Genomic DNA, 27,395 nt, shown 5'->3' on the forward strand with positions numbered 1-27,395 from the left:
AGAGAGTGGTTATTTGTTAGAGCTGAGTACACCGTGAATTTTCAAAAAGTGTGTGTTGAAATATAGTTGTCAATGTCTATCTCAGTGGGAATCTACCACTTTATTGATTCACCTCAGCGGAGTGTGTGCTTTGATGTGGGAGATTCAGATAGGATTTTTCTGCAAGAGGCATTGGTGTAGTCACAGAGTAAACTTCGGGGGTGGATTTTCCCCTGAACAACAGATCTTTTCTCAATGTCATTTAGGAAGGGCTGTATATACCTACCACTTGTCTCTGCTGGACATATTGTAATAATGAGGTAAATGATTGGCATAAAGAGCTCCTACTGTCCAATCTACTACGTCAAGAATGGATGAGCAATTAATGGGGTTTTGAAAGGCTATATTAAAATAAAGCTCTCAAGGGGCTATTGGGAGAGCGTCCCCTTTAAGTGAAAGAGGGACGATCTTTATTTAAAACCTGCTCATCTGTGTCTCACCTCACATGTTTAAGATCAAAAGAATTAATCCCAGCTAGAATCAGAGTAATTCTTACTTGCAGTGTAACCATCAATTGAGTGACTTAGTAGTTAAGATCTGGTATAGATGGGCCACAAGTGGAGAACGCTTCAGGTCATTTCGCCAGTACCATAGTAATAGGAGTGTGTAGCACTATCCTTGTAATATCTCTTGCATCCATTTCCTAACATCATGCCCGAGGCCTTTGAGTTTGAATATTCTTGGAAATTAGGAAGACTGTTTAACCTAATGCCAGGGCAGTCCCTCCTGTATTTTGCTGTGAATTTTACATCTATTTTGGTTTGAAAAGCTGGAGCATAAAAATATCTAGTTCTTATTTCCACTAGTATTCTGTAAAGTAATAGGGGCTTGTACTATTAACAGTGGTTGGTCTTATTTACAAGCCTCAGGTAGGGCCGCTGTTAGTGGGTAGCAAGCAAGGCAATTGCCTGGGGCCCCACTCCACAGGAGATCTTATGTGGCGGGGCTTGGGCTTCAGCCCTGTGCAATGGGGCTCAGGCTTTGGCTTCAGAAACATTGCAGAAATCCAGTATGTGAGCAAGTAAGGGAAGTGGGTGAGGGGCCCACTCCTTAGTTTCTGCCTGGGCCCCAGCGAATCTAACACCATCCCTGGCCTCAAAGATGTTTGTTCAGTAGGAAAATGTCTGCAACTATTTTTTAACATCTGTTTATCTTGTCAATTCCTCTACTGAGCTGAAATTATAATTTATCCCATCTCAAATTCTTGTGATTTTTATTTGCAAATAAAATCGATGAGAAGATTTTTCTAACTTCTGTTCGTGCATTGGTGTGAAAGTATATTTTACCTCAGTTTTATCAAATAAATACATAAAACATTTTGCTTGGCTCTATTTTTTTCTTGTGTAGTATATCTGGGGTATTTTAAATTGTCATTTTAAAATTATCCCTCCCAAACTAGTCATTTTCTTATGTCTTCTGAATTTTCAGTGCATTATAAATTCAGACTGCTTCATGTGAACTTTTTCCCCATCTAACTGACCAATAAATGGGTAATTTTCTTAGAGGTTTTAATTGAAAATAGTGGCAAGCATTTCATCACATCATTTCTGATCCACTCCAACAAACTTTTTTAATTGGGTTGCATAATAACATGGCTATAAATTTAGCCACTTTTTGTGCCAAGTTATTAATAAAAATGTTGGACAAGACAGGTTCCCAAGACTGATCCCTGAGGAACTTCACTAGTAACCTCCCTCCAGCCCAGGGGCAGCTCTAGGATTTGCGCCGCCCCAAGGAGGGTGGCACTCCACGGGGGACGCTCTGGCGGTCGCCGGTCCCGTGGCTCCGGTGGACCTCCTGCGGAGGGTCCGCTGGTCCCGCACCTCTGGTGGAGCATCCGCAGGCATGCCTGCGGGAGGTCCACCGGAGCCGCCTGCTGCCCTCCCGCGGGACGCTGCCCCAAGCGCACGCTTGGCGCACTGGGGTCTGGAGGCGGTCCTGCTCCAGCCTTACAGTTAACCTTTCAGTATGACCCGTTGTAGTCCCCTTTAACCAGTTCCTTATCCACCTTTCAGTTCTCATATTAATCCCCTTCTTCGCCAGTCTGTCTAATAATAATTTCCCATGTGGAGTTGCATCGATTGCCGTAGTTAAATCCAGGTAGATTAGATTTGATTGATTGCATTTCTTTTGTCTAAAAAATCAGTTAAAATTAGACTAAAATTTCTGCTTTCTCTTCCTGAAAGGGACTTTTGCTCATGTTTTTAAAAAAACAAAACAAAACAAAACAAAAAAACCATGGATAATACGGATGGGAAATACTGTGTAGTAAATTATAAAAAATTATGTATGGAAGCTTTGTTTGTACTGCCACTACTCCAAATTTCAGTCTTGTGCCTCGTGGATGTAGCATTATAGGTCACACCATAATAATGCCTATTTCAGTTTTTCAAAATGAAGTCATGATTTAAAGCAAGCTTTAAAGTACCAAGATGTGTTTGTTTTTTTTTTAAACCTCCTGGTTTTGAATGTCCATATTGCTCCACTAATCTTAAATGTATAAACATTACAAACTTGAAAAGACACATCGGTCTGATTAGCAACGATACGCACAAAGCAGAACAAGCCCTGAATCACCTTATCCATGATGGTGACCTTGAACTAATGGTTTTCCACACTTGGCTAGAAGTTGCATTTAAAGCAGTTCCTCTTCGCCAGTTCTGTCCTAGCCTCCTCAATCTGACTCCTGCCTCTTGCACTCAAACTACTCTTGCTAAAGTCTTTAATGAGCTCTCTGTCCTTAGCTAAATCTTAGACCCAGTACTCCTCCCCATCCTTGACCCAGCAGCTGCCTTTAACACAGTTGCTGGCTTTTCTTGTAATGCTGTCGTTTCTTGGCTTCTGAGATTTTGTCCTCTCCTGATTCTCCTACCTTGCTGATCACTCTTTCAGCCTGTTCTTTTGGAGGATCCTCCTAATCTACCCTCCAAATCTCCATAGAGGTTCCATAGGGCTTTGTCTTTGGTTCCCCTTTTTTTCCACCTCTATCCCTAACCCCTTGAAAATTTCACAGCAAATACAAATGTCTAGGCGGTTCACTCAGCACCCACAATTTTTTTTCCTATGGGTGCTCCAGCCGTAGAGCAGCCATGGCGTTGGTAACTATGGCACCAGGAATGAAAACATCCATGAACAGATGGCTAAAATAGCTGTGCAAAACTTTGGGGACAGGCGATCAGTGCAGAGAGTATATTAAGAGACTGAGGAGTGAGTACTGGAAGACCAGGGACAAGACCGCACCTCAGGCAATTTGCCAATGACATGCCCACATTATGATGACTTTGATTGGGCTCTGTACCTGCCTGGAGCCAACAGGTCATCATGATGAGCTGATCAGCTGCCATTCAGCAGGGGGACTGATGGGAGACAGCAGCAGGCTCCCAGGAAGGAGCATCAAGTGACTTTTTTTAATAAAACCAGTCCCCAAGCAGGGTGTGGCACAGAAACAGCAAATTTCTCAGATGATCTGTTTGATTCCTGTGTGCCCCCACTCCTCCCACCAAGGAATAGCCCACTGCCAAGCCCGCAGCAATCCTGGTGCAGCCAGAAGCCACCTCAGCTTGGTAGGTATGACTCAAATTTACAGTTTAATGGGAGGTATTTCTGCTATAAGGACCAATGCAAATATTTTAAGTCCTGGCTACCAGTTTGTGGGCACTAATGCTGGATTTGTATAATCGTGCTGTGGCATCCCTGCCCCTTGTTCAAAATGGTGGCACTTGGAATTTCAACCATTCCTAGACAACTGTAAAGTCACAGATGTTTGCTAGGGTTATTCAGACTTTCCTTTCAGTCACAAGAAATTTGCCACTCTGTAATCACTCCTCGGGGTTTGGGGGTGGGGGGGAGAGTGTGTGTGTGTGTGTGTAAATATATATATAAAAAAAACAGGTTTCTATTTTAAATCATATCCATTTCAGTTACATCTAGTCCAGAGGTTGGCAACCTCTGGCAGGTGCCTCACCAGGGTAAGCACCCAGGTGGGCCGGGCCAGTTTGTTTACCTGCCACATCCCCAGGTTCAGCGGACCACGGCTCCCACTGGCCACGGTTTGCCACTCCAGGCCAATGGGGGTGGCGGGAAGCCACGGCCAGCACATTTCTTGGCCCCCACCGCTTTCCCAAGCCTTCATTGGCCTGCGTGCCAGAGGTTGCCAACCCATGATATAGTCCAGGGGTGGCACACCACTTCTGAAAGGTTGCTGGAGTCTTCATTTATTCATTCAAATTTAAGGTTTCACATGCCAGTAATACACTGTAATATTTTTAGAAGGTCTCTGTCTATAATATAAATAAATAGTTTAGTTACTTTACATACAAGTTTTTAAAATGTTTAAGAAGCTTCACTGAAAATCAGTCTACATCCCACCTTTGGCACATAGGCTGTAGGTTGCCTACCCCAATATAGTCCACGCAGTCTCTCAATCACAAAATCTTCACCACAGCATAAGTGCAGTGTCATTTTTTCTCCAACTGATGCCAGGAGCTCGGGGCAGGAGCGGAACATAACAGAGAACTGTTTCAGCTACTCCTCTCCATCATGGATGCAAGTATACTATCTCCTGCTACCTCTCCCCCACCACAGCACGAGCACCCTGCTCTGTACCCTTAGTCCAGCAGTAGCTTGGACACCATGTCAGGGCAGCCCATGCTCATGAGCAGCTGGGGAGGGCAAATAAACCCCAGGATGCCTTCCTTCTTCAACCTCTCTCTGGTGAAAGCCACCAGTCCTATCCCCCACCACCAAGTGAGAGGAAAACATGGAAAGGAGAACATGGACCCAGGGGACATGCAGTGCTAGGGGTATTATGTCAGGTTGTGAACATCTCTGTGTGTGTGTGTGTGTGTGTGTGGTTTTGCCCAACACTATGGGAGTGTTGCACTATTTTCAGATGTTTACAAATAAAGCATGCTCTGTTTGCAAGAAAGTTTATTGTTATCATTGCATCATATCAAACAACTATGATTTGAGATAATAAAGCTAAAAACATGTTCAGGAGCAATTAACTGTTAGTTAGCCAACAGTACTCCTGTATTTACCACGTATAGAAATTCACATCAATAAATTCCATCTGTAAAACCATGCTGTTCCCCTCATCCCACCCCAAATTCATTATTCATCATGTCATTCAGACTTACACACTGCATGGCAATCAAGCCTACACCCCCTCAAACACTGCTCCTGCACCTAAAATGAGCTAATTTCCCTCCCACCCCCAAAGACATTCAACAAGTACTATTCCCCCTAATCCATTGGGCCATGCAAGACCACAATGTGAGAACACAAAACATCCCTGGCTTCTGCTGCTCAGGCACAACCAGCTTCCTCAGTGGTAGCTGCATTTTCTGTTTGAGGGTACCAAGCCAGAGGCTCCTGGCTGTCGTAGGTCCAGTCAGGGGGAAATGGCTCACCTCTGGCTTCAGAAAGGTTGTGAAGGGCACAGCAATCCAAGCGAGGTGGACAACATTGATGACGCTAGCATCCAAACTGGGTTGTAGACATTTCCATTGGGCCTTCAATCCACCTCAAGCACATTCAGCGTCCATTCTACACTTGTGCAGATTGTAACAAAACCATCTTTTGTCATGGCCTCTGAAATCAGGATACAGTTTTATAAGCCCAGGCAATAGGCGTATGTGGGCTCCCCCAGAATAACAGTGCAGACAGTAACACCATTTATGTCAATGGCATTTGGTAGGACTAGTGTCCCAGATTGTCCATGAATGTAGATTCCCGACTGGCAAAAAAACTCAGGCACGTGAATTTTTCCTGTGCCGCCCACACTGATATTCCTAAATCTGCCTCTTTGGTCCACTGGTGCCTGCATAGCAATGGAATAGTGCCCTTTGCAGTGTATGTACAGAGATGCTCCTTGAGGAGGGCAAACGAGGCCCAATACTGAATGGCCCCAGCACAGTTAGGAAACCCCATTCGCACAAAGCCAGCAGTTACTGCTGGACTATCTTTAATGCCTACTCCTTGGGGGTAAACTACATGCCTGATTGCCTTAGATACCTCCACCACCACTTCAGTCAACTTTCCAACTTCACACTGTTTGATAATGGACCTGTGTTTAAAAACAAATGTGACTTCAGTTTGGTAATACATGTTCACCTCAGTGATTATCCCCCTCTGTTAAGACTTGTCTAACCTCTGCTTGAACTTGGGGCTCTGGCAGCCACACTGCAGCGAGCAGACCAGAGTCAAACAAACCAGCTCCCAGAGGTGCTGGTGCCCCTTCTGGACTCGGGGGGGGCTGCATATTGCAGTGTGGCTGCCAGAGCCCAGGGGTAAAAATAACATCAAGCACTTAAGGGTATGGGAGCCCGACTCTGGGCCCCAGGAAGGGGCGTGGCCTTGGGGGGGAGGGGCGGGGATGGAGAGGGTCAGCCACCCCCAGCCAGCCCATCTGCGCTGCCTGGCCCATACCGCCCGGGGCACTGGTGGTGATTTAAAGGGCCTGGAGCTCGGGCCGTGGCTGCGAGCCCTGGGCCCTTTTAAATCGCCAGCCCCCCTCCTCCCCGTGGCCCGGGGGCGGGGTGTGTGCGCAAAAGGGGCAATGACATTAAAGCGCTGCCACAGCAGTGCTTTAATGTTAGCTGCGTATGGGCTGGGATCGGTGACCACTTTTTACTGGTACGCTGTAGCGGCCCACTTTCACCCCTGCCAGAGTCCCAGTTTCCATCAGCAGTTAGAAAAGTCTTAATGTCGAGATAACATACAATATAGATGCTCAAGCTCAGGGATACAGATCAGGTCAGCTGACTTGAGTTTTACTAATCCTGGGCTTTCCTTGCAGTATAGCCATACCCACTGCCTGTGAAATTAGGTACCAGCCCTGTCAAAGCAGCTCCTGAGTCATGCCTTTCTGAAGGATGACGTTCAACACTTGAAGTAGCTGAGAGAACTAGTTCAATACAAAACATATGTGGTGCATCATTTTCAAGAACTGTGCCATTTGCAGATCGCATTTAATTCAGTAGGAGCTGTGGAATCTCAGCACTTCAGAATATCAAGTCATTTATTACAGCATCTCTCTATGGGCTTAAGAGTCTAATGTTAGGTATCCAATATTTAAAAGTCTTGACCTTTGCTTTTTGTCGTAGGACTCAGGGCGTGGCAGACAACCCGATTTGAGGACAAGGTACTGATGTGATCTGGTAGATGTATAATCACTGAGGTGAACATGTTTCAACATATTACCAAACTGAACACGTTTGTTTTTAAATACAGGATAGCCTCTATAAACAAAGGGTTAAATCCTGAGATCCATCCTCTGACACAAGCATATGGTGTATGACACTTTATCTGAGTAACACTTGAACAGAAACTACCCCAGTGATTTAGTTCTATATAATCAATCATTTGCTTGAATTTAAAGCCAGTAGAAGAAGAAATTCCAGTCCGTTTATTTGGGGCCAAAGCCTGAGTTTGCTAGTGAGGGCCAAATTGCAGTGGTGTAACTGAAACAGAATTTGGGCCAGAGCTTATGTTCAGGCCTTAATGAGGCAGACTCCAGGTCTACTGAACAGAGCATTGGTAGGCTGAGTTAGAAGTGAGAGGAATGTCTGTTTCAAATAGTCCAGTGTAATTTAGCCAAAGTCATTTAAGTGTTGTTCTCTTTTTTCAGGTTACTAGCTGTTTGACTGCCTCCCTGTTCTTTCCTTGGTTAAATAATTTCTTGGTCACTGTCACCTTCCTTGTCACACCAGCAAAACGGGAATGTCCCACAGCACGGCTGCAGCCAGGGCTTCCACATGTTGTTGTACTCTGAGAGCTGCTGAGGGACTGGAGTCAGGGTCCTCTGATGCTCCTGAACAGCTCTTGCTATTCTGCTTATTACTGTGTCAAACAGGGGTTCGGTGGCAGGAGACAGAGGTTTGATCTCAGCAGGGTCGCTGGAGAGATCAAAGAGCAAAGGAGGGTCATGATGGGTTACATCTTCCCCGAAGCAATTGCAGAATCTACTTATATAACAGCCTCCCGCACCCTCTGGCTGGAATATTGGAGTTGTATAATGAGCCTTCCACAGTGCCCCACCTGCCAGGAGAGAAACCAACTTTAGTAACAAAGATGGACATGAACTAGACAGAGCTCTCCTAAGGGCAGTATTTTCCCTGCAAAGGCTTTTATTCTGTCCCAGTCATAGGAAACAAGTGGCAAGCCAAGGTTACCATGCAACTATTTATCTACTGGGAACTAATTGAATTCCAAAATAGCCCTTTCCAAAAGCAGATGAACTGGTTATTTTTGTTCTTCTAAGGCAGTGATCTGTAGAACCATGTTTAAAAGCATTTCTTTTTACAGCAACTGGTAAAAACGGTTACCTGCCTTTTTGTAACTGTTGTTCTTCGAGATGTGTTGTTCATGTCTATTACACATTAGGTGTGCGTGCGCTGCGTGCACACACGTTGGAAACTTTTTCCCTTAGCGGCTCCCGTTGGGCCGGGAGGGGGGCCCCGCTCTGGTGCATATATACCCCTGCCGACCCGACCCTCACTCAGTTCTTTCTTGCCAGAGACTCCGACAGAGGGGAAGGAGGGTGGGAAGTGTAATGGACGTGAATAACACATCTCGAAGAACAGCAGTTATGAAAAGGTAGGTAACCGTTTCTTCTTCTTTGAGTGATTGTTCACGTCCATTACGCATTAGGTGACTCACAAGCTTACCATAGGAGCAGGGTAGAAGTCAAGGAATAATTGATTGAAGCACAGCCCTGCCGACTTCCGCGTCCTCCTTGGCCTGATGATGGACTGCGTAGTAGGCTGTGAATGTGTGCACCGACGACCAGGTGGCTGATTTACAGATCTCCTGGAGTGGAACCTTCGCCAGGAAAGCCATCGAGGACGCTTGAGCCCTAGTCGAGTGAGCTGTGATCGTCGGGGCTAGGACTTTGGCGAGCTCATAGCATGTGCCGATGCAATCCACGATGATCTCTGTTGTGCCGAGATAGGGAGGCCTTTCATTCTCTCCGCGATGGTGACAAACAACTCTGTCGACTTGCGGAAAGGCCTGGTTTGTTCCAGGTAGAACGCCAGGGCTCTATGGACATCTAGTGTATGCAGGCTGTGGTGACTCGGCCCGTGTGTGGTTTGGGAAAGAATACTGGTAAACAAATGACCTGACCCATATGAAATTGCGAGACCACTTTAGGGAGGAATTTAGGGTGCGGCCTCAGCTGCACCTTGTCCTTATAAAAAACTGTATATAGGGGTTCCGAAGTGAGGGCCCTCAGCTCTGACACCCTCCTAGCTGATGTAATGGCCAACAAAAACGCCACCTTCCATGAAAGGTGCATGAGAGATCAAGAAGCTAGGGGTCCAAAAGGTGGTCCCATGAGCTTAGTTAGTAGCAGGTTAAGGTTCCATGGGGGAACCGGCGGGCGTGAGTAGGGAAACACTCTCTCCAGCCCCTTGAGGAATCAGACTACTGTGGGGTTAGAAAACACAGAATGCCCAGACTCCCTCGGGTGGAACGCTGATATGGCGGCCAGATGTACTCTGATTGAGGAGGAGGTCAGACCCTGATTTTTGAGGTGCAGTAGGTATTCTAGTATGGATGGGACAGAGGCCTGAAGAGGCTGTATGAGTTTAGGTTCGCACCAGTAGGAGAACCTCTTCCATTTGGCGAGATATGTAGCCCTGGTGGAAGGTTTTCTGCTACCGAGGAGAATTTGTTGGACCTGAGTCCCAAAGGGAGTCTACTGAGGCTGAGCTCGACCGGGACCGATGCCGGGAGCGGTGCAGGGATGGTGACCTCGGTGGGTGCACCAGTGCTGGTTTGCCTCTGGACGGCAGTCTCGGTGCCGGAGGCTTCTCCTTGGTTGGGAGGGGGCTCGTCGTGGACAATTCAATGAGGTCCTTTGCCGCCTCAAATGTGTCCAGCGTGGAGGGCTGTTCTAGGAGCTCCTCCAGCCCTTCCTCCTCACTCGAGGCACTTACCCCGGGGCTCGACGGGCCTTTCAGTGCCGGAGCCACCAGTACCGGGGTCTGTCCTGGGGCAGCACTGCCCTTTTGCGCACTTGAGTCCTTCACAGGCGCTGCCCTCTTATGTGGGGAGCGCCCTCGGGCCTTGGGTTGGCCCTTCGACTGGGTCGGTGAAGTCGACCGGTGCCGGGGCCGGCTGTGTTGTCTCGGTGCCATAGGCTTAAAGTGCCACTGGTGCTGGGTCATGAATTGATGCCGGGGCACTCCGCACTGAGGCCGCCGGAGCCGTGGTTGGACGGTCCGAAGTTGAGGGCTGCAATGCAGCCTCCATGAGCAGCTGCTTAAGTTGAAAGTCTTTCTTTTTTAGTTCTTGGCTTGAAGGCCTTAAAGATTTTGCCGTGCTCTGTCTAATGCGATTCCCCCAGGCAACGGAGACACGAGTCGTGGGGCTTGCTAATCAGCATAGGCTTGCAGCACGTGGCACAAGCCTTGAAGCCCTGGGTGTGCGGCATGCCCCGCCGCCCAGGGCCAGTGCCAGAATTTTTCCAAAACCTAGGACAAAGGAAGCTTAACTATCTACTAAGATACTGCTAACAACTAACACTGATAACTGCTAACAATGCTATGGGACACTCTCAGTTGATAGGAGTTGTTCCAATGCCACCATGGATGGTAAGAAGGAACTGAAGGAGGGTCGGGTCAGCAGGGGTATATATGCACCAGAGTGGGGTGCTGCTCCCGCGGGGGCCCCCCTGCTGGCCCAACGAGACCCGCTAAGGGAAAAAGTTTCCGACATCCGTGCACGCGGCACGTTCACACACCTAATGTGTAATGGATGTGAACAATCACTCGAAGAAGAACCCTCATTTACCCTGCTAGACATGACAAACTTAGTTCAATGAGGCAAGGACTAGATCTTCCTGTATGTGTGGACTGCATCTAGTGCATTGCAGGTGCCAACTATTGCTCTATAAATTGATATGCAAGACCAATGCTCCTCGACGAGCTGGACTGCATTCCCTCTCTCTGCTTTGCAGAAGACTATCAGCTCAAATGACTCTCCCTAAGAATTGTCCAGTGGTCCCCAGATAGCCAGAGAGAGAGTGTTATTCCCAATGTAGTCACAAGGGCATTGGGAGTCAGTGAGAGTCTTGTATGGATGCAGCCACCTATTTAAAATGACTACTTGTGTATAGCTTTCAAAGAACATTCTCATCAGCATGGGGGCTCCCAGCTCATGATAAGGAGGCAGATGAAGCTGCTCCAGGGCAAGACTGTGATGCATTCCCTCAGGGACTCAAACGCTTCCCAGAGTTTGCAGGCCCACATCTGATGCACAGTTTCTGCTATTCCCCTTTATAGGGTGTAGCAAGGGCTGCTAGAACAATTTCCAGTGGGAGTGCTGAGAGCCATTGAACCAAACTGTAACCCCTGTATATAATGGAAACCACTTCAAGACAGGGGGTGCTGCAGTTCCAGCAACTATGGGTATAACATAATACCTCTTACAGCGATAGCTAGTTCTGGTGGTTGGTGCCTTAGGTGGGGGAGTCCCATCTCTTCCACCTGCCCCTGTGGAGCTGTGTGCCCCCTCAGGGGAGTTGGAAGGGTGCAGTGCTTGCAATCTGAATGCAGGGACTGGAATTGTACCCGACCCTTATGTGGTCTGCCCAAGGGAAAAATCTTTATGGTCTCTCTCTGCACTTTGCACTCACGGAAGGACTAGACAAAATCTGGTCCGAACTTATTTCCAATCTGAGCACGTAGCCTAGTCTTGTAAGCAGGGCAGTTTACTGGATAGCAACTGTAGCCTAATAATAATAATACAATAGAAACAGAAACTTGCTTTCAACGCAGTGTGATGAACACTAGATTGCAGAGCCATGGCAGCATGTTGTACTGAGCTGTTGCACAGACCAGTGGCTCTCCAGCTGCTGATCAATAGTTTGAACAGAACTATCTCAAACAAAGAGGAAAGTAGCAGCATGACAGTAAGAGGCTGGTTAATAATGAAAAATGACAAGGTGTTAAGAGTGAAACTGAATGCAGTTCAACAGATTTGCCTCCCCCTGTATCCCCTGGTCCGCTGGGAGATGATACAATTGATCTGAGTGACATTATTAATGGAGACAAGGTGGGTGGGGTAATATTGTTTATTAGATCAACTTCTGTTAGAGAGACAGACAAGCTTTCAAGCTACGCAGAGCTCCTACTCAGGTCTGGGAAAGGTACTCCAAGATTACCTCACCCACCTTGTCTTTCTCTCATATCCTGGCAGTGACATGGCTACAACTACACTGCATAGATTATTATTATTATTAATAATAATAATCTATCATTAGTATTATTTTCTTTTCTATAAACAATCGGGCCATGTTTTTTAAAATGGGAGCCCAAGGGCCACATAAAAAAAAATGTTCATGTGCCCACTTGGTAGCAGCCATCTGATGGTAACACATTTAGGCCACGATCCCCTGTAATTTAAATCATTCTTGGAGGAGGTGGTGGTTGTGTCCAGCACACGAGAGAGATTAGACATGATACCTAAATGACAGAAGGGTAGGTTCAACACTCTGAGACATTTCTGTAATGCATGCAGCACAAAAGCCTACATTTGCGTTCTGTATATATGACATTTTCTTTTTGGTTCAGTGGAATCTGCTGAACTCTCCTGCTTTTTGTTGTGCCCTGAACTGTTCTCCATGACCGGGAGGCTGCAGCTTTACCCTGCAATCTGAGTGAGTCACATGTTGCTGCAGCCAGGATGTCTTTTGCTAATCAAAAACTATTAGGAGAAAGGTGGTGGAAACAATATTGCATCTAAAAATCTAGCAAATATTCCAGCTGAACACCTTCCATGGGTATATGTCTTAATTTAGTTCTAAATGTCAACTATAGCTTTCAGGCTGCATCTCTGAACTTCTTTAGTGTGAGCACTTCTGGCTGAATTCCTCTGTAGTTTTGAATTAAAATAATATATTTGGAAACATGGTAGATACAAGTGTTTCCCCCTCTCAGCCATTAGCAGAAATTGTGTAAAGAAAAAAAAAAAAAGATGGATTGATAAATAAAGGACACTAATTGTAGCTGAAGTTTAAGATTAACAATTACTCAGTATGTGTTTTTTCTTGGCTATATGTAGATATCTGAATTCATATTGTAGTATATCTAGATACATTTTCAATATATAGATCTCATTTTATATATATACACATACATACATACATACACACACACACACACATATACTCACACACTATATATATTATACATATATAATAGACTATAATCTATGTCATTGATATGTGTTCAGACAAATTAAATATTTTGGGCCATATTAGCCTAGTTACCTGCCTGTCTATTGAGCTCACTTAGACTGGCTAGTTATGATTGATTCTCCATTTGCCCTGCACCTTGTGTAGTTATTTACATCTGTGCAAAATGGGTATAAAATGCTAAATAACTACACAAGATGCAGGACAATGCACAATCTGTCTCCCTGTTAGTTAGTGTTGAAGGGTGCACTGAGAATGTGGCAAACAACTGGAGCGTCAAAAAGAAAAGAACCCAAAAAACAATATTGAAAGCTGAGTAGAACTCAGCATTGGAGAAGCCAGCAGGGGTTCCAACCATCACAGACAGACAAAGAGGAACACATAATCGGAGTTAAAGCAACCCTGCCTGAATTTGACGGAAGTGTGTTAATTTTGGGGTACCATGTTAATATAATATGTCCAAGGAAAAACTGTTTCTTGGATCTAAATAACCCTCAAACCCATCTGGTGATAATCAATTTAACAAGCAGAAAGAAAGTGTCTCTAATAAGCCCTATTGTGTCAGGATAGAGGAAAGGACTCTAACATACAGACAAAAGACTCTCTCAGCTTAGATGAAGGGCCTAATTGATGAGCCCTCACTAGAAGACAGAAAGGTACAATGGCTTCACATCCAGACAGCCCAATATACATACATGAAAGGACAATAAGTAGAACAAGAACGTGATCTATTTTAAAATGAGCAGAACAATAAAGAGAAATCAATTGGACTCCAAAGATTTCTCCTGTATTGTAAGAAAGGAAAGGAATGGATCTGAGTAAGGCACTGATTTTTGTTTCAGATTAAATTACATGGAATATTACAATTTTTGGTTTAACTATGTTTCATTTCACTGCCTGAATTTCAAAACTACCCACATTTTGAATATATCTGATCTGCATATCTGTAATGGACATGCACACAGGGCCGCCCGGGGGGGGGGGTGTGCAAGTGGGGCAATTTGCCCCAGGCCCCGAAGGACCCCCCAAGAGAATGGGTGAGGCTCCTGCTCCGGCCCCACCCCGCTCTCAGAGCCTCAGCGCATCCAGGAGCGTCCTGGAACAGCGGTGCAGCGCGGCTCCGGCAGGGCTCTTGAGCTCCGCCCCGCTCAGAGCGGTGTGGTAAGCGGGTGGGGCTGCGAGCTACAGTGTGGCCTGAGCTTCCTCCACACGGCCTGGAGCTCGCTGCCCCACCCCCTCACCACGCGGCTCTGAGCGGGGCGGAGCTCAGGGGCCCCGCCGGAGTCACACTGCACCGCTGTTCTGGGACGCTACTGGATACAACGTGCTGAGGCTCTGGGTGAGGGGGGAATCGGGGGTAAGGGGCCGGGGCCGGGGGGGTTGGATAAGGGGTAGGGAGTCCAGGAGATAGTCAGGGGACAGGGAGGGGGCAGAGATTGTGGGGGGTGTGGTCAAGGGACAGGGAATGGGGTTTGGATTGTGGGCGTTCCGGGGGTCTGTCAGGACTCAGCGGGGGGGTGAATAGGGGTCGGAGCAGTCAGGTGACAGGGAGCAGAGGTGGGGTTCCAGGGTGGTGGTTGGGGGAGGGGTCTCTGGGGGACGGTGAGGGGACAAGAAGCAGGATGGGTTGGGGATTCTGAGGGGGGCAATCAGGGGGTGGGGGTTGGATGGGGGCAGGGCTAGGCTGTTTGGGAGGCACAGCCTTCTCACAGCCTTCCCTACCCTAAAGCTCAAGTTTGAGGCTTGCAGAAGAGCCAAGCTGTTAGCTTTTCCATTAGGGCTACCATCCCTTTCACTTCTCAAATGCCAAATTATAGTCTACCTCCTTCCCGACCCTACCAAGGGAGACCCCCCTCCCCTGCATTCCCTGAGGCTTCAGAGGGGTTAATTCAGTGGTTCTCAAACTTTTGTCCTGGTGACCCCTTTCACATAGCAAACCTGTGAGTGTGACCCCCTCCCCTTATAAATTGAAAACACTTTTTTATATTTTTTATATATTTAACACTATTATAAATGCTGGAGGGTTTGAGGTGGAGGCTGACAGCTCGTGACCCCCAGTAATAACCTTGTGACCCCCTGAGGGGTCCCGACCCCCAGTTTGAGAACCTTGTAAAGAAGTTTTCTCAAAACTGGGTTTGTGCCGAGATGTGGAAGGTTTATTTTTTCCCAGGGGCGCCTGTGGGGGAGAGCAATTGGGGCAATTTGCCTGGGCCCCGCAGGGGCCCCCACGACAATATAGTATTGCAATTTTTTTTTATGGAAGGGGCCCCCGAAATTGCTTTGCCCCAGGCCCCTTGAATCCTCTGGGCAGCCCTGCATGCACATATAAGTTGTGCAGCCAGATGAGCAAATTATTTTTTCTTTCAAATTTGTGGGGAAAAAGATTGCTTGAGTAGCTATGGGATTCCTCCCAAAAATTATATCTTGCATTCTCTCTTATGTGACTAAGGTGGGAGTGGATATATATGTGCAGAATGTTTCATTTTTTATAGAACCATCTTGTATTTCATTGGGATAACTAGGAAGGTACACAACTCTGTATGCAGTTAAGTAAACTGAATATACATAAGGTTATACAGGTAAAAGATGAGAGCAAGAACGATTAATAATCCATTGTTACATTATTGGTACATTATAGGAAGCAAAGTTATTTTGGTGCATTAGATCAATTTGAAACCAAGTAGCAGACAGCAACACACGTAAGCCAGTCTAAACACAAAGCTTAGCAGGGCATCAATATACATGATTATCATTATTTTTAGATTACTATAGCAGATATAGGCCCAAATCAAACCCAGAGATTAATTGTACAAATACAGAGTAACAGACAACCCCTACCCTGGAGAGCTTTTAGTCTAGAGACAGACAATACAAAGGGTGAGAGGGGGAAAACTGAGGTAAGTGAGATAAAGGAAGTAACTTACTCAGGGTCACAGAAGGTTAGTGGCAGAGCTGGCAATAGAAACGCAGGTCTCCTGATTTCCAGTTTAGTGCCCTATCCATTGCCAGACCACTCGGCCTCTCAAGAGGGTTGGATGATTAAAACCTTGGTGTGCTCACATATTTTCCTACAAAGGCAGATTCATTTTATGATTGCACTTCAGCATTGTGGTTTGGGCCAAAGGCCCCATCGATTTCCATACTGACTTCTCCCCAAGGGCCATCCTTTCTTGAACCTGGCCCAGAATGGTCAGATTTGGGCCGTGATTTGTCCTATTTCTCATACTTTGTGTAGGATTACACCTTAAGTGAAGGATTCTCTTTTGTGAGCTATACTACACTGACCCATTTCCTAACCACCACTCTCAAACTTCGCAGGTGCTGTATGGGGATACTAGCCAGAATATAGTTAGTCGCATTTTAATCTCTCGAGGTCTTGGAAACAGTTTCAGGCCATTGTGTGTACGCAAGATCAGAAATTTCTAATCTGTGGGAAGTCCCAGAAAATGTGTGTGCAGGGACCTATTTGACTACAACAGGGGTCAGCAACCTTTCAGAAGTGGTGTGCCGAGTCTTCATTTATTCACTCAGATTTAAGGTTTCGCGTGCCAGTAATACATTTTAGAATTTCTCTTTCTGTAAGTCTACAATATAGAACTAAACTATTGTATGTAAGGTAAATAAGGTTTTTAAGGTTTTTTATAGCACGTGTGCTATAGGTTGCCTACAACATCTCTCTCAGAGATTGCAGGGATGGGAAGAGCATTGGATTCACATTGTTAGAAAAACTAGTGTGTAGAAGAAATGTCCATTGCTTTTATCCCATTGAATGTCTGTCCCAGGAGATGAAGAGGTGGGGCCCCCCGTTGTCAGGATATCTGCCCAAGTATCCTCATCTAAGGGACTTAGGAATTCAAATACCTACTTTCTTTTTATATGTAGCCACTTGTCTGTTTCTGTATCTCATTCAGGGCTGTGGTGGGTTTGCTCACTAGTCCTTTAGTACTTATTGTTAAAAGCTTCATCAGTTAATTTTCAAATTTGGAAGACAGTTAAAGCATGGCCAGTCAGAATCCGTCTGAAAATGAAACATATGGATTTAAACGGAGTACAAGTTGGAGACTGATGAAACACTCATTGGGAGGGGGTCCGAGGGAGAGGGAAATTCTTTTTTTGAAGCACTTTGAGGCTTGGAACATCTCTATGCATTATAACACAATTCAAAGCAAAGCAATATTGATGAAGACGCCACTCTCTCCTCCCCTGGCATGTATTAGAATTTATCAGTGTACCACTGCCCTCTAGTGGAACATTTCATAACATACCTGCTTGACTATCAATTTTCTTGGAAGTTGCTCATTTAAGTCACCAGGCAGCTAAGATACAGAGCCAGGCTTCAACTCCAGCTGATGTTGTATGTTTGGAGAATGATTCATTCTGAAATCTAAACCAATCCAGCCCTCTCTTTAAAACACACTCTCCTATTCAGGGAAACTTTCAAAAACTTTAGCCAATAAGCTTCCTTGCCACATTTGCTAATAGAAGATAACTGATCCTTTAAACTTGGGGTGGCTACATTTCAGACTCTCTCTCTCTCCCCTTATCCCCATTTAATCCTACAATGAGTCATGAATCAGTCATTTTCTTTAGCAATGTGCATTCATCTGAGAGATGGGAGACGGGGTTCAAGGCCCTGTTCTAACCCAGGCAGAGTGGGGATTTGAACCTGGTTTGCCTACAGTTTGAGGGACTCCTCTTACTGCCAAGAGAGATAAGAGACTCCCTCCAGCCCATCAATTAGGCACCTAGAGGCCCAAATCAATGAGAGATTTGTGCCCAAGTCCCTTTGTTAACCTAGGCCTTAAGTTCTGCCCCATTTCACTCCTGGATAGCTTAGGTGGCAGCTGCGGGAGCCCCGAGCCCTTTAAATCCCAGCTGGAGCTGAGGTGGGAATTTAAAGGGCCCAGAGCTCTGTGGTGGCCGGAGCACCGGGCCCTTTAATTTGCCCGTGAGTCTCAGGGGCTCCCAGCCACCTCTGCAGCTGGGAGCCCCGGGTTGATTTAAAGGCCCTGGGGCCCCAGCCGGGGCTGGGGCCCCAGGGCCTTTAAATCTTGAAAGGCCACGCCTCTTCTGGTTGAGGCCACGCCCTCCTCAGGACTCCAGCAGTACCGGTAAGTCCTGTAAGTTACTTTCACCCCTGGCTGTGACTCCTCTTCTGAAGTTCTGTGTCTAGGCCAGGTCAGCCCTTTCTCACAAGAAAACAGACAGAGAAGTGAACCTCTCTCAGTGTAGCCAATAGCCCAGTCGTTAGGGCACTCACCTGCAATGTGGGAGACCTACATTCAAATCCCTTCTCTGTCTGGTTCAGAGCAGGGACCTGAAGCCAGGTCTCCCACCTCTCAGATGAGTATCCTAGCTGCTGAGCTGCAGAGTATTCGAGGGGATGCATGCACACCCACCCCAGCATCAAAAATTCCCGACCTGCTCGCCCATGACTGTCATTTGTGTGAAACCCAATCTGGTAAGGGTACCCTGAGAAAGGCCTGATCTGGAAGACTCACTGGGGTGAGAGGCAGGGAAACTCTTAGTCTGAGAATCCCTTTGGGCTACGGGGTGAGCAAGGGTTCGGAGCAGCTCGTTAGCTGTGGGGTAGCATCAGGACTTAGGCAGCTTTGTTCACAACAACTGGTGGAAATGGAGGCACCTAGGGGGACTTTATGTGCCTACACAGTTAGGTGGCTGCTGAGCAGTGGTTTTGAGAACATCAGTGATACCTAAATGTGGGATTTAGGTGCCTAAGAACATTTGTGGATCTAGCCCTAGATTCCTATGAAAAGGAGCCTCAGAAGCTGGCAAGCTGAGCAGGGAGCTTGTCTAAGCTAGACAGGATCAAAATGCAGAGGAGAAGGGCATAGACACCTAAGCAGCCGACCTAGTGCACCAGGCTAACAAGCGCATCCTTACACTCAGGATATGTTGGCATGAACCCTCTCATGCAGTTAGGTACCAAGACCAGCATAGCCACTGTAGCTAGCCCACACCCTAACAACCAAACTGTCCCTCTTTCTTGCACACTCAATGCCTCTCTCATGCTTTGCCCTATTTTCTCTTTGTCCATGGCTGTCTGTTGTGTGGGTGCTGTGCTGCCTCACTCCACCAGTGGCCTGCACCTAGCCCTCCTGCAGCAGGGCCTGACAGGCATCAAGATTTCAGTGCGCTCAGAGTACAACTACAGGGATTGGACCTCACTGACGATACAGACAATTCTCCTTACCTTTGTGGCCATCAGGGCTTTGGCTTGAGTGAGGGATCAGAGCAGCTTATTAGCTGTAACATGGTGTCAGGGCTTAGGTGGCTTCTGCAAATGCTGACTGGTGGGAAATTTTAGGTGCCTGGGGGATTTAGACACTTCTGGGAATAGGTGGCAGCTAAGAAGCAGCTTTGAAAATGTCAGTGGCATCTAAGTAGTGGGCTTGGGCACCTAAAGAGGCAGATAGGCACCTAAATACCTTTCAGGATCTGGCCCATAGGCTTCACAACAATGAACAAGCAACATCTTAACACCTTGAAAAAACCTGTTCCTAGTCACCTTCTGTGACTCAGTTTTCTATCTGTGCAATGGGAATAATAGCACTTCCCTACCTCAAAGGTGTAGTGAGGATAAATACCCTAAAGATTCTGAGGTGCTCAGATACTACGGTGATGGGGCCACACATGTACAAAATATGATAGATACAATAGTTGATATATTCTGCTCAAAATGTATTAAAGATTTATGAGAAATGTTTAGAGGCATAGATCAACTTTTTGGCTTTACAAACAGTAACTAATTAAGCCTCACAATACCCCTGTGAAGAACTTAAAAATTATTACCTCCATTTCAGAGATGGGGAAACTAAGGCAGAAATGTTAAGTGATTGGCTCAAGGTCTTAGAGATAGTGCTTAAATGAGGAGACCGTCCCTTTTTCCTCCATCACCTTTCGCCTTTAACTCAGACATCAGGAGTGAGAAACATGGATTTCCTATAACCACTCATGCATGGATTCTGACACTATACTGTATGCAGGTAGGGGAATCTGTGTCAGTGCAGGAATTAGAACTCAGGAATTCCTAGCTCCCAGATCTCCTTTTCTTAGGGGAACTCGACATCTTTAAGAATATATCAGCAAGGAAGTTTGTTTGTTTGTTTTAGGGTTTTGGAGTTAAGTCATAATTAAGAAATGCATTACAGCTGCTGTCAATTAGCCTAATTGAAGATAGATGTTTCACAGCTGAGCCTTATAAAGGGAAAACCCAGTCAAACAGAGAAAATGGAACTCTTGGAAAAAAAAGAAAATAACTTCTTTAGCTTAAAAAAAATAGGCTGTATCCATGATCACTCTGTTGGTAGCTCTCCTGATGCTTTTGCAGCTGGAGCAATAAAAGCACTGGCTGTAATGAGGCAGCACCTTCTATTACTGTAGGCCAAAGGCCAGATTTTTAAAGGTACTTAGTCATCTAAAGATGTAGATAGACACTAGTGGGATTTTGAAAATCCCACTAAAGGTCCTATTTGAGTCTTTAGGTGCCTAAATTTACCTTTAAAAATCCAACCCTCAGTAATAGCCACAAATCACACTATTTTGTATCAGGAGAAAGTGTGAGAGATACCAACTCAGCCACACTAAAACTTTCAGAGGTGTGGTATCAGGATAACAGGTCACCCCAAATATTTTTACCTATTCTCTCCTGTATAGGTTTTTGTACTGCATTCATCACTGAACACCTTCTAGTAGCGCAATAAGCGGTGTGATTAGGATCTGTCTTCATGGGTGGCATGTGACCTGCAGAATAGGGGAGTCTAGCCCCTCGCCCTGCCCCTTCTGCCTGAGGCTCTGCCCCTTCCGACTGCCTCCCACCACAGCCACTGGCCCCCACCCCAGACTAGCCCCCCTAGCTCAGGAGCGCCAGGAGGGTGGGCGGCCTTGGCTGCAGTCCCCCCAGCCCCGGAGCGCCAGGGCCACCGCACAGGGGGACTGGAGGAGCCGCACTTCCACATGTTGAGCGGGCGGGAAGCAGGAGGGGTGCTTGGGGGCAGTGTGTGGATGGGGCTATGCCTGGCTTTTTGGAGAGGCACAGCCTCCCCCAGCCTCTGGTACCCGCAGCCCATATCTGTCATGTGTTTATCCTCTTGTCCTCTCCCCTGGGACCCAAGCATGTGCAGTAGAGCATATTGTTTTGGATTTTTTTTTAAATATATAATGTACACACACACACACACACACCCCTATACGTTTACTTACCAGTTGTTTCACGGTTTCATAGCTCTGAAGGCCAAGCAGAACTATTTGTAACCCTTCTGCCAGGCTGAGTTGACAGGAGCCTGGGTGAAAGGTGGGAGGTATGGGGGCACCCTACATGCTTCACTGCTCATGTCAATGGCTGATTGCCATGCCTCTCTGTGGGGTTCTTCTGCAGTCTTCATTGCGAGCCACTCCTCTCTGCCAGCCATCCTGCTAGCCGCTCACCAATATATCTTCAAGCCCCCCTTAACACAGCTCTCAGTGACCTCAGCTCTTCAGTGATTTCAGCTGGTAGTAGGGGAGCCTCAGTGCTGATGCACCACTAGCCCAAAGGAGGTATTAGTATCTGCAGCATGTAACAAGACTCCTAATGGAGTCAAAATTAGCCCTATTATTACACAGTGGAGAGAGGTGACATCAAAGTGATGTTTTGGGGGTCCATACTGCCAGGCACAAAAACCTGTCCCCAGCATCTCTCCACTCACTGGGAATTGGAACCCATGTCCCTTTCCTAGCAAGTGCTACTTAGTTGAGGGCGAGTCCCTCCATCATAAAATGCCAAGTACAGTTCTACTGTCCTTGAGTCACATAACCAGGATAACACCACGTTATTACTCCTGCCCCAATAACAAAGAGACTGGAGAGCCCACAGCAGCCAATTTGGGCAAGCAGTCCCATCATGCTAGGCATGGTGGGTGTGCCCATGCAAACGAGATCACCCCCTGAAGTCCTTTTTCACAACTCATGACCAGATGTCAGGGTAGAGCCCATTCGACTTTGTTTACATATTAATCATCACCTGTTGTGGGGGAAATATTTATACTCACTGTCCTTTTGGTGCCACCGTACTGCATGTAAATATAGCCCACAATAGTGAAACATGAACTCATGCTCCGAATGCTGAACTTTTCCCTGCAGTAAAGGCATCAGGTTTCGCCCATCGATCACCCTAATGTGAGGGAGATAATGGAAGTCACCAAACTGGGGTGAGTACATTGTGCAGTCAGTACTCATTGCAAATGACAATTCTTAAACAAGCTACCATTTGAATCAGGAAATGCAAGCATTTAAAATTACATATGATTCCACAGCTATAGAGACTTGAGCAACTGATTTTTCAGTTCAGTGGCAGTTCTGGAAAACAAACAAACAAAAAACAAAACAAAAACAAAACAAAAAGAACCACCCACACACCAATCAGACTTTTTAGGGAAGTGACATTCTATTTTTGGTCTGTTCCAGAGCAAAGATTTGAACCTGGGTCTCCTAACTCTTGGGTGAGTACCCTAACCGCTGGGGCTAAAAGTGACAGGATGGGTAGAGCTAAGCAGGAGGAAAGATAAGGACATTTGTTTTTTAAAACTGTATGACTTCTAACCTGACAATGTCCCTTTAAAAACAAACAACTGTATATCAGGATGTGCAATATCAAATCTTTTCATTTCAACTGAAATGGAGCAAATATGGTTTATGAAACAGCCTCTATACCTGTCCTGAGGCATTATCCCTGCAGCCAGGTGAGCCACTGTGGGATAAATGTCCATAAGACTTGTAGGTTCATCAATAACTGTATCTGCAGGCAATACTCCCGGCCATCTAAATATCCCTGGCACACGGATCCCTCCTTCCCAGCCTCCCATGGCTTTTCCACCTGTTGTAAGAGAAATGGTACCACAAGTAATGAGTCATTAGGGCAGGGACTCAAGTTATTGTGAATTTACAGATTAGAATCATAGAATATCAGGCTTGGAAGGAACCCCAGGAGGCCATGCAGTGCAACCCCCTGCTCAAGGCAGGACCAATCCCAAGATTTTTGCCCCAAATGGCCCCCTTGAGGATTGAACTCACAACCCTTGGCAATGCTTTTAGCAGACCAGTGCTCAAACCACTGAGCTATCCCTCCCCCCATATTCAAACACTCTTTAAATGAAAATAAATCTCACTAAATCTAGGAGAGCAAAGAAAGCCAAGGTTAAACGCAGTGCTAACTTTGCTCTTCCCAGCTGAATACTACTACCATCTTTATATTAGGCCATTTTCTCCTATGGCTGCTAGGGCAATTCATGGTTGTGAGGCATGAGGGACAATTCTATTCTTAACCTCCAAAATAAACAAAATTCAGATCTGCAACATTAGTGTGGAATTTTGTGATTTAAATGTAAATTAACCACAGCAGAGGGCTCCTTGATTTCCAAGATCTGATAGAACAAACACAAAGTCAATAGAAGAGAGATTAAAATCCCGTATGACTCTCAGGGAAGCAACTGTGGGATACAAAGGGCTCATCAGGCAGTTCCAACCAGAAGTAGAGGGAGCCTAGCAAAATGGTTCATAGACGCAGCAGGAGACTCTAGAAGACAGTTGACAGTCTTCAAGGACTCCACAAACTAATCTACAACTACAGGGATGCTCTGAGACAATTCTAGAAGGAAGTGTGCTATGTAGGAATATGAAGTATTGCAGAGCCCCAAAGGGGACTCTGCAAATATTCTGCAGCAAACGAGACTCTGTGAGGCTATCTACAGTCGTGTTGCAATGTCCTTGAATGTAGTCTGTATGGCCTCTCTTTGAGCTCCCTCTCTATTCTTCTAATCATCGCTCAATTCCACGCCGATCCCCAGGCATCACAATGAACTGGCTCTCTTTTAACTCAAAATATTCACTACTTTTAATGGCATTTCAAAGTGAAAACCAAAGAGAATGCTAAATAATTCCCAGGGAGGGAAAAAAAAAACACTTTTGAGCTACACAGAAGATTATAAATATGTATTAAATAACTGCAGTGGAGGACCTTAATAAAATAATTTAGTTTAAAACCAAAACCCTGGTACTCGGGAAATTCAAAGTTAAGTTAAAAAAACAAACATTGTAAAGTATGAAAATATGGAGTTCAGGTACCCAAACAAACTTGCTCTGCTCTTTTATGCCTACCACCATGTGGCGAGCCAGCCAGACACTTATGAAAAGTATCACAGGAAACAGACATGTGAAATCAAGGTTAACATGCTAGTTTGGCCAGTAAACCAGTGGGCTGAGGACAGCGGGCAGAATTTTATGCTTGACAAGTTGACAGGAAGGTATGAGAACCTTTTAGTGGACAATGATGGAATAACCTGTCCATAGCAGAAGTGTCTTTGACCGTGCTCTGAAGCATTAGGGTCCATATCTGTTCTAATTTTTAAAAAATCCTATCTAATGTAATAGTAGATTTCTCCTTGTCCATAAAAGTGTTTTATCCCTTTTTTTTAATTATACAAAGCTCTTAGCCATAATGATGACTTATAATGACAATGAGTTCCATGGCTTGCTTATGCATTAGGCTAAAAACTTTGTCTTTTAATCTGCTTTCAATTTGTTGTGTTTCAGTTTCATTGGATGCTCCACTGTAGTTCTGTTATGAGAGAGGATAAATAGGAACACCCAATGTATATTCTCCCAACCATTTATTATTTTTATATCGATATCATGTCCAGTCTGACTCATTATTTTTTAAATGTAATGGCCCTAATTTCTTCATTTGTTATACCGCAATCTCTCCATTCTTCAGTCATTGTCTCTCTTTGAACCCCTTCTGTTTCTGTTGTATCTTTCTTGTAATAACATGGTGAGAAAAAGCAACAAAAAGTCCTGTGGCACCTTATAGAGTAACAGACGTATTGGAGCATGAGCTTTCGCGGGTGAATACCCACTTTATCGGATGCATGTTGAAGTGGGTATTCACCCACGAAAGCGCGTGCTCCAATACGTCTGTTAGTCTATAAGGTGCCACAGGACTCTCTGCTGCTTAAAATTAAAAGAAGCTCATAATACAGGGGGAGGATGCATATTGAGAATCTCTTGTGCAAATTTAGGTCATTTGATCCATAAATCTTACCTCAGCCCCTGAAGAGTTTTTTTAATTATTGCTTCCCCAAAAGGGAAGTGGGTGATGGAAATTATCCATGATTGATCCTGAGAGAGAAATATCAGGATCAGAGCCATAGTTTGAGCCCCAAGTATGTGTAAAATTTGGATGCTACATGATTATTTTAGTGGGACGGTATCTCACTTAAACGACCTAAAAATCTTTACTACTAAACAAACCCGGTAGCTATTTCCAAGACAAGATTTTTTTGAGGACCTCTTACCTATCAGCTTTCTCTTACTCTAACCTATTCTGTTGTGCTCCCAGCACTCTGTTCTGTAGTTGCTACTGAAGAAAGGGACAAATTTTCACATCCAGATCCAGTCTTTCAGCCCTACAAAGTCGGCAGTTACCTTGATTTTTGGGAATTAGGAATGTAACGGATAATTTCATTTTTTAAAAGGTGATCTGTAAAGGGGCAATAACTGAGACTGTGCCTGTGTTTGATCGTCTGCTGATGTGTAAAGAAGGCATGAAGATTTGGGGGCCTATGTGTTTTTTTTGTGAGGGAAGACACATTTATGTTTCCTCCTTTTATATTAAAAATCCAGGTCCTGGGGGACTCATGCTTTGGCTTTGTCTAGACTAGAATTGGTGGTCCTGTTATAATCTGAGCTAATTGATCTAAATACTAATTGTTTTATAACAGGCTCTCCACAAAATGTTTGTTCTGGGGCACAAAATTTTGTGGTTTGCCTGAGGCTGAGCCACCATGTCCTGATACTTTGCAAATGTTTGCATCTAGATTAGCATTTACAGTCCCCTAACAAGATATTGGCAATCAATTACAACAGGAGGACAAATACCAGTACAGATATTGCTGATCCCTGTCATAGGCTCTCTTTGGCCCCTGGCTCGCCAGGGTAAGCACCCTGGTGGGCCAGGCCAGTTAGTTAATCCGTGACCGCAGGTTCAGCCAATCGCGGCTCCCACTGGCCGCGGTTCACTGCTCCAGGCCAATGGCAATGGCGGAAAAGGGTGGCCGGCACATCCCGCAGCCTGCATCGCTTCCCGCTGCCCCCATTGGCCTGGAGTGGTGAACTGCAGCCAGTGGGAGCCGTGATTGGTCCAACCTATGGACGCGCAGGTAAACAAACCAGCCTGGCCCGCCAGAGTGCTTACGTTGGTGGGCCGCGTGCCAAAGGTTGCTGATCCCTGGCCTACGACAACAGGAGAACTAGTGACATGATACCATCACAAGACAATAGTCAAGAGACAGAAAATTGAGAACAGAACACAACTGGCCATCATGTACAGCCCCCAGCTAAAACCTCTTCAGCACATCAAACAATTTACAACCTATCCTGGAAAATGATCCATCACTCTTAGAGTTCTTGGGAGGCAGGCCAGGTCTTGCTTACAGACAGCCGCACAACCTGAAGCAAACTCACCAGCAACTACACACCACACAACAGAAACACTGACCTAGGAATCAATCCCTGTAACAAACCCCGTTGCCTACTCTGTCCCCATATCTACTCTAGCAACACCATCAGAGGATCCAATCACATCAGCCACACCGTCAGGGGCTCATTCACCTGCACATCTACTAATGTGATATATGCCATCATGTGCCAGCAATGCCCCTCTGCCATGTACATTGGCCAAACCGGACATTCTCTATGTAAAAGAATAAATGGACACAAATTAGACATCGGGAATGGTAACATACAAAAGCCAGTATGGGAAGACTTCAATCTCCCAGGACATTCTATTACAGATTTAAAAGTAGCCAAGCTTCAACAAAAAAATTCAGAAATAGACTTCAGAGAGAAACTGCAGAGCTACAATTCATTTTCAAATGTAACACCATTAATTTGGGCTTGAATAGGGACTGGGAGTGGTTGGCTCACTACAAAAGTAGTTTTCCCTCTCTTGGAACTGACATCTCATCAGTTATTGGGAGTGGACCACATGAACCCTGACTGAATTGGGCCTGTCAACACTGGTTCTCCAGAGGGTTCTCCGCTCCCTTCTCTTCATATGTCAGTATATTTATTCCTGAATCTGTAATTTTCACTCCACGCA

The 27,395-nt window shown here is 45.7% G+C and overlaps 1 protein-coding gene across 5 annotated transcripts in view; it reads right to left on the bottom strand.

Annotated features, from left to right (window-relative positions):
- Nucleotides 1–4,960: 4,960 nt before the first annotated feature.
- LOC120395524 (arylsulfatase H-like) overlaps nucleotides 4,961–27,395 on the bottom strand; it is a 44,426-nt gene continuing 21,991 nt past the window's right edge. For 3 of the 5 annotated variants that reach the window (XM_039519988.1, XM_039519986.1, XM_039519987.1), the window contains 3 exons: nucleotides 22,952–23,114; nucleotides 22,291–22,412; nucleotides 6,004–8,079 (listed from right to left, as the gene is read on the bottom strand). In XM_039519988.1, the coding sequence (XP_039375922.1) occupies nucleotides 7,709–8,079; nucleotides 22,291–22,412; nucleotides 22,952–23,114 (656 nt within the window). In that variant the 3' untranslated portion in view covers nucleotides 6,004–7,708. Of the gene's footprint in view, nucleotides 5,632–6,003; nucleotides 8,080–22,290; nucleotides 22,413–22,951; nucleotides 23,115–27,395 lie in introns of those variants that run through there. The other 2 variants (XM_039519989.1, XM_039519990.1) reach the window with 2 other exon arrangements.

The sequence above is a fragment of the Mauremys reevesii genome, linkage group 1 (assembly GCF_016161935.1).
Source record: "Mauremys reevesii isolate NIE-2019 linkage group 1, ASM1616193v1, whole genome shotgun sequence".
Lineage (NCBI taxonomy): Eukaryota > Metazoa > Chordata > Testudines > Geoemydidae > Mauremys > Mauremys reevesii.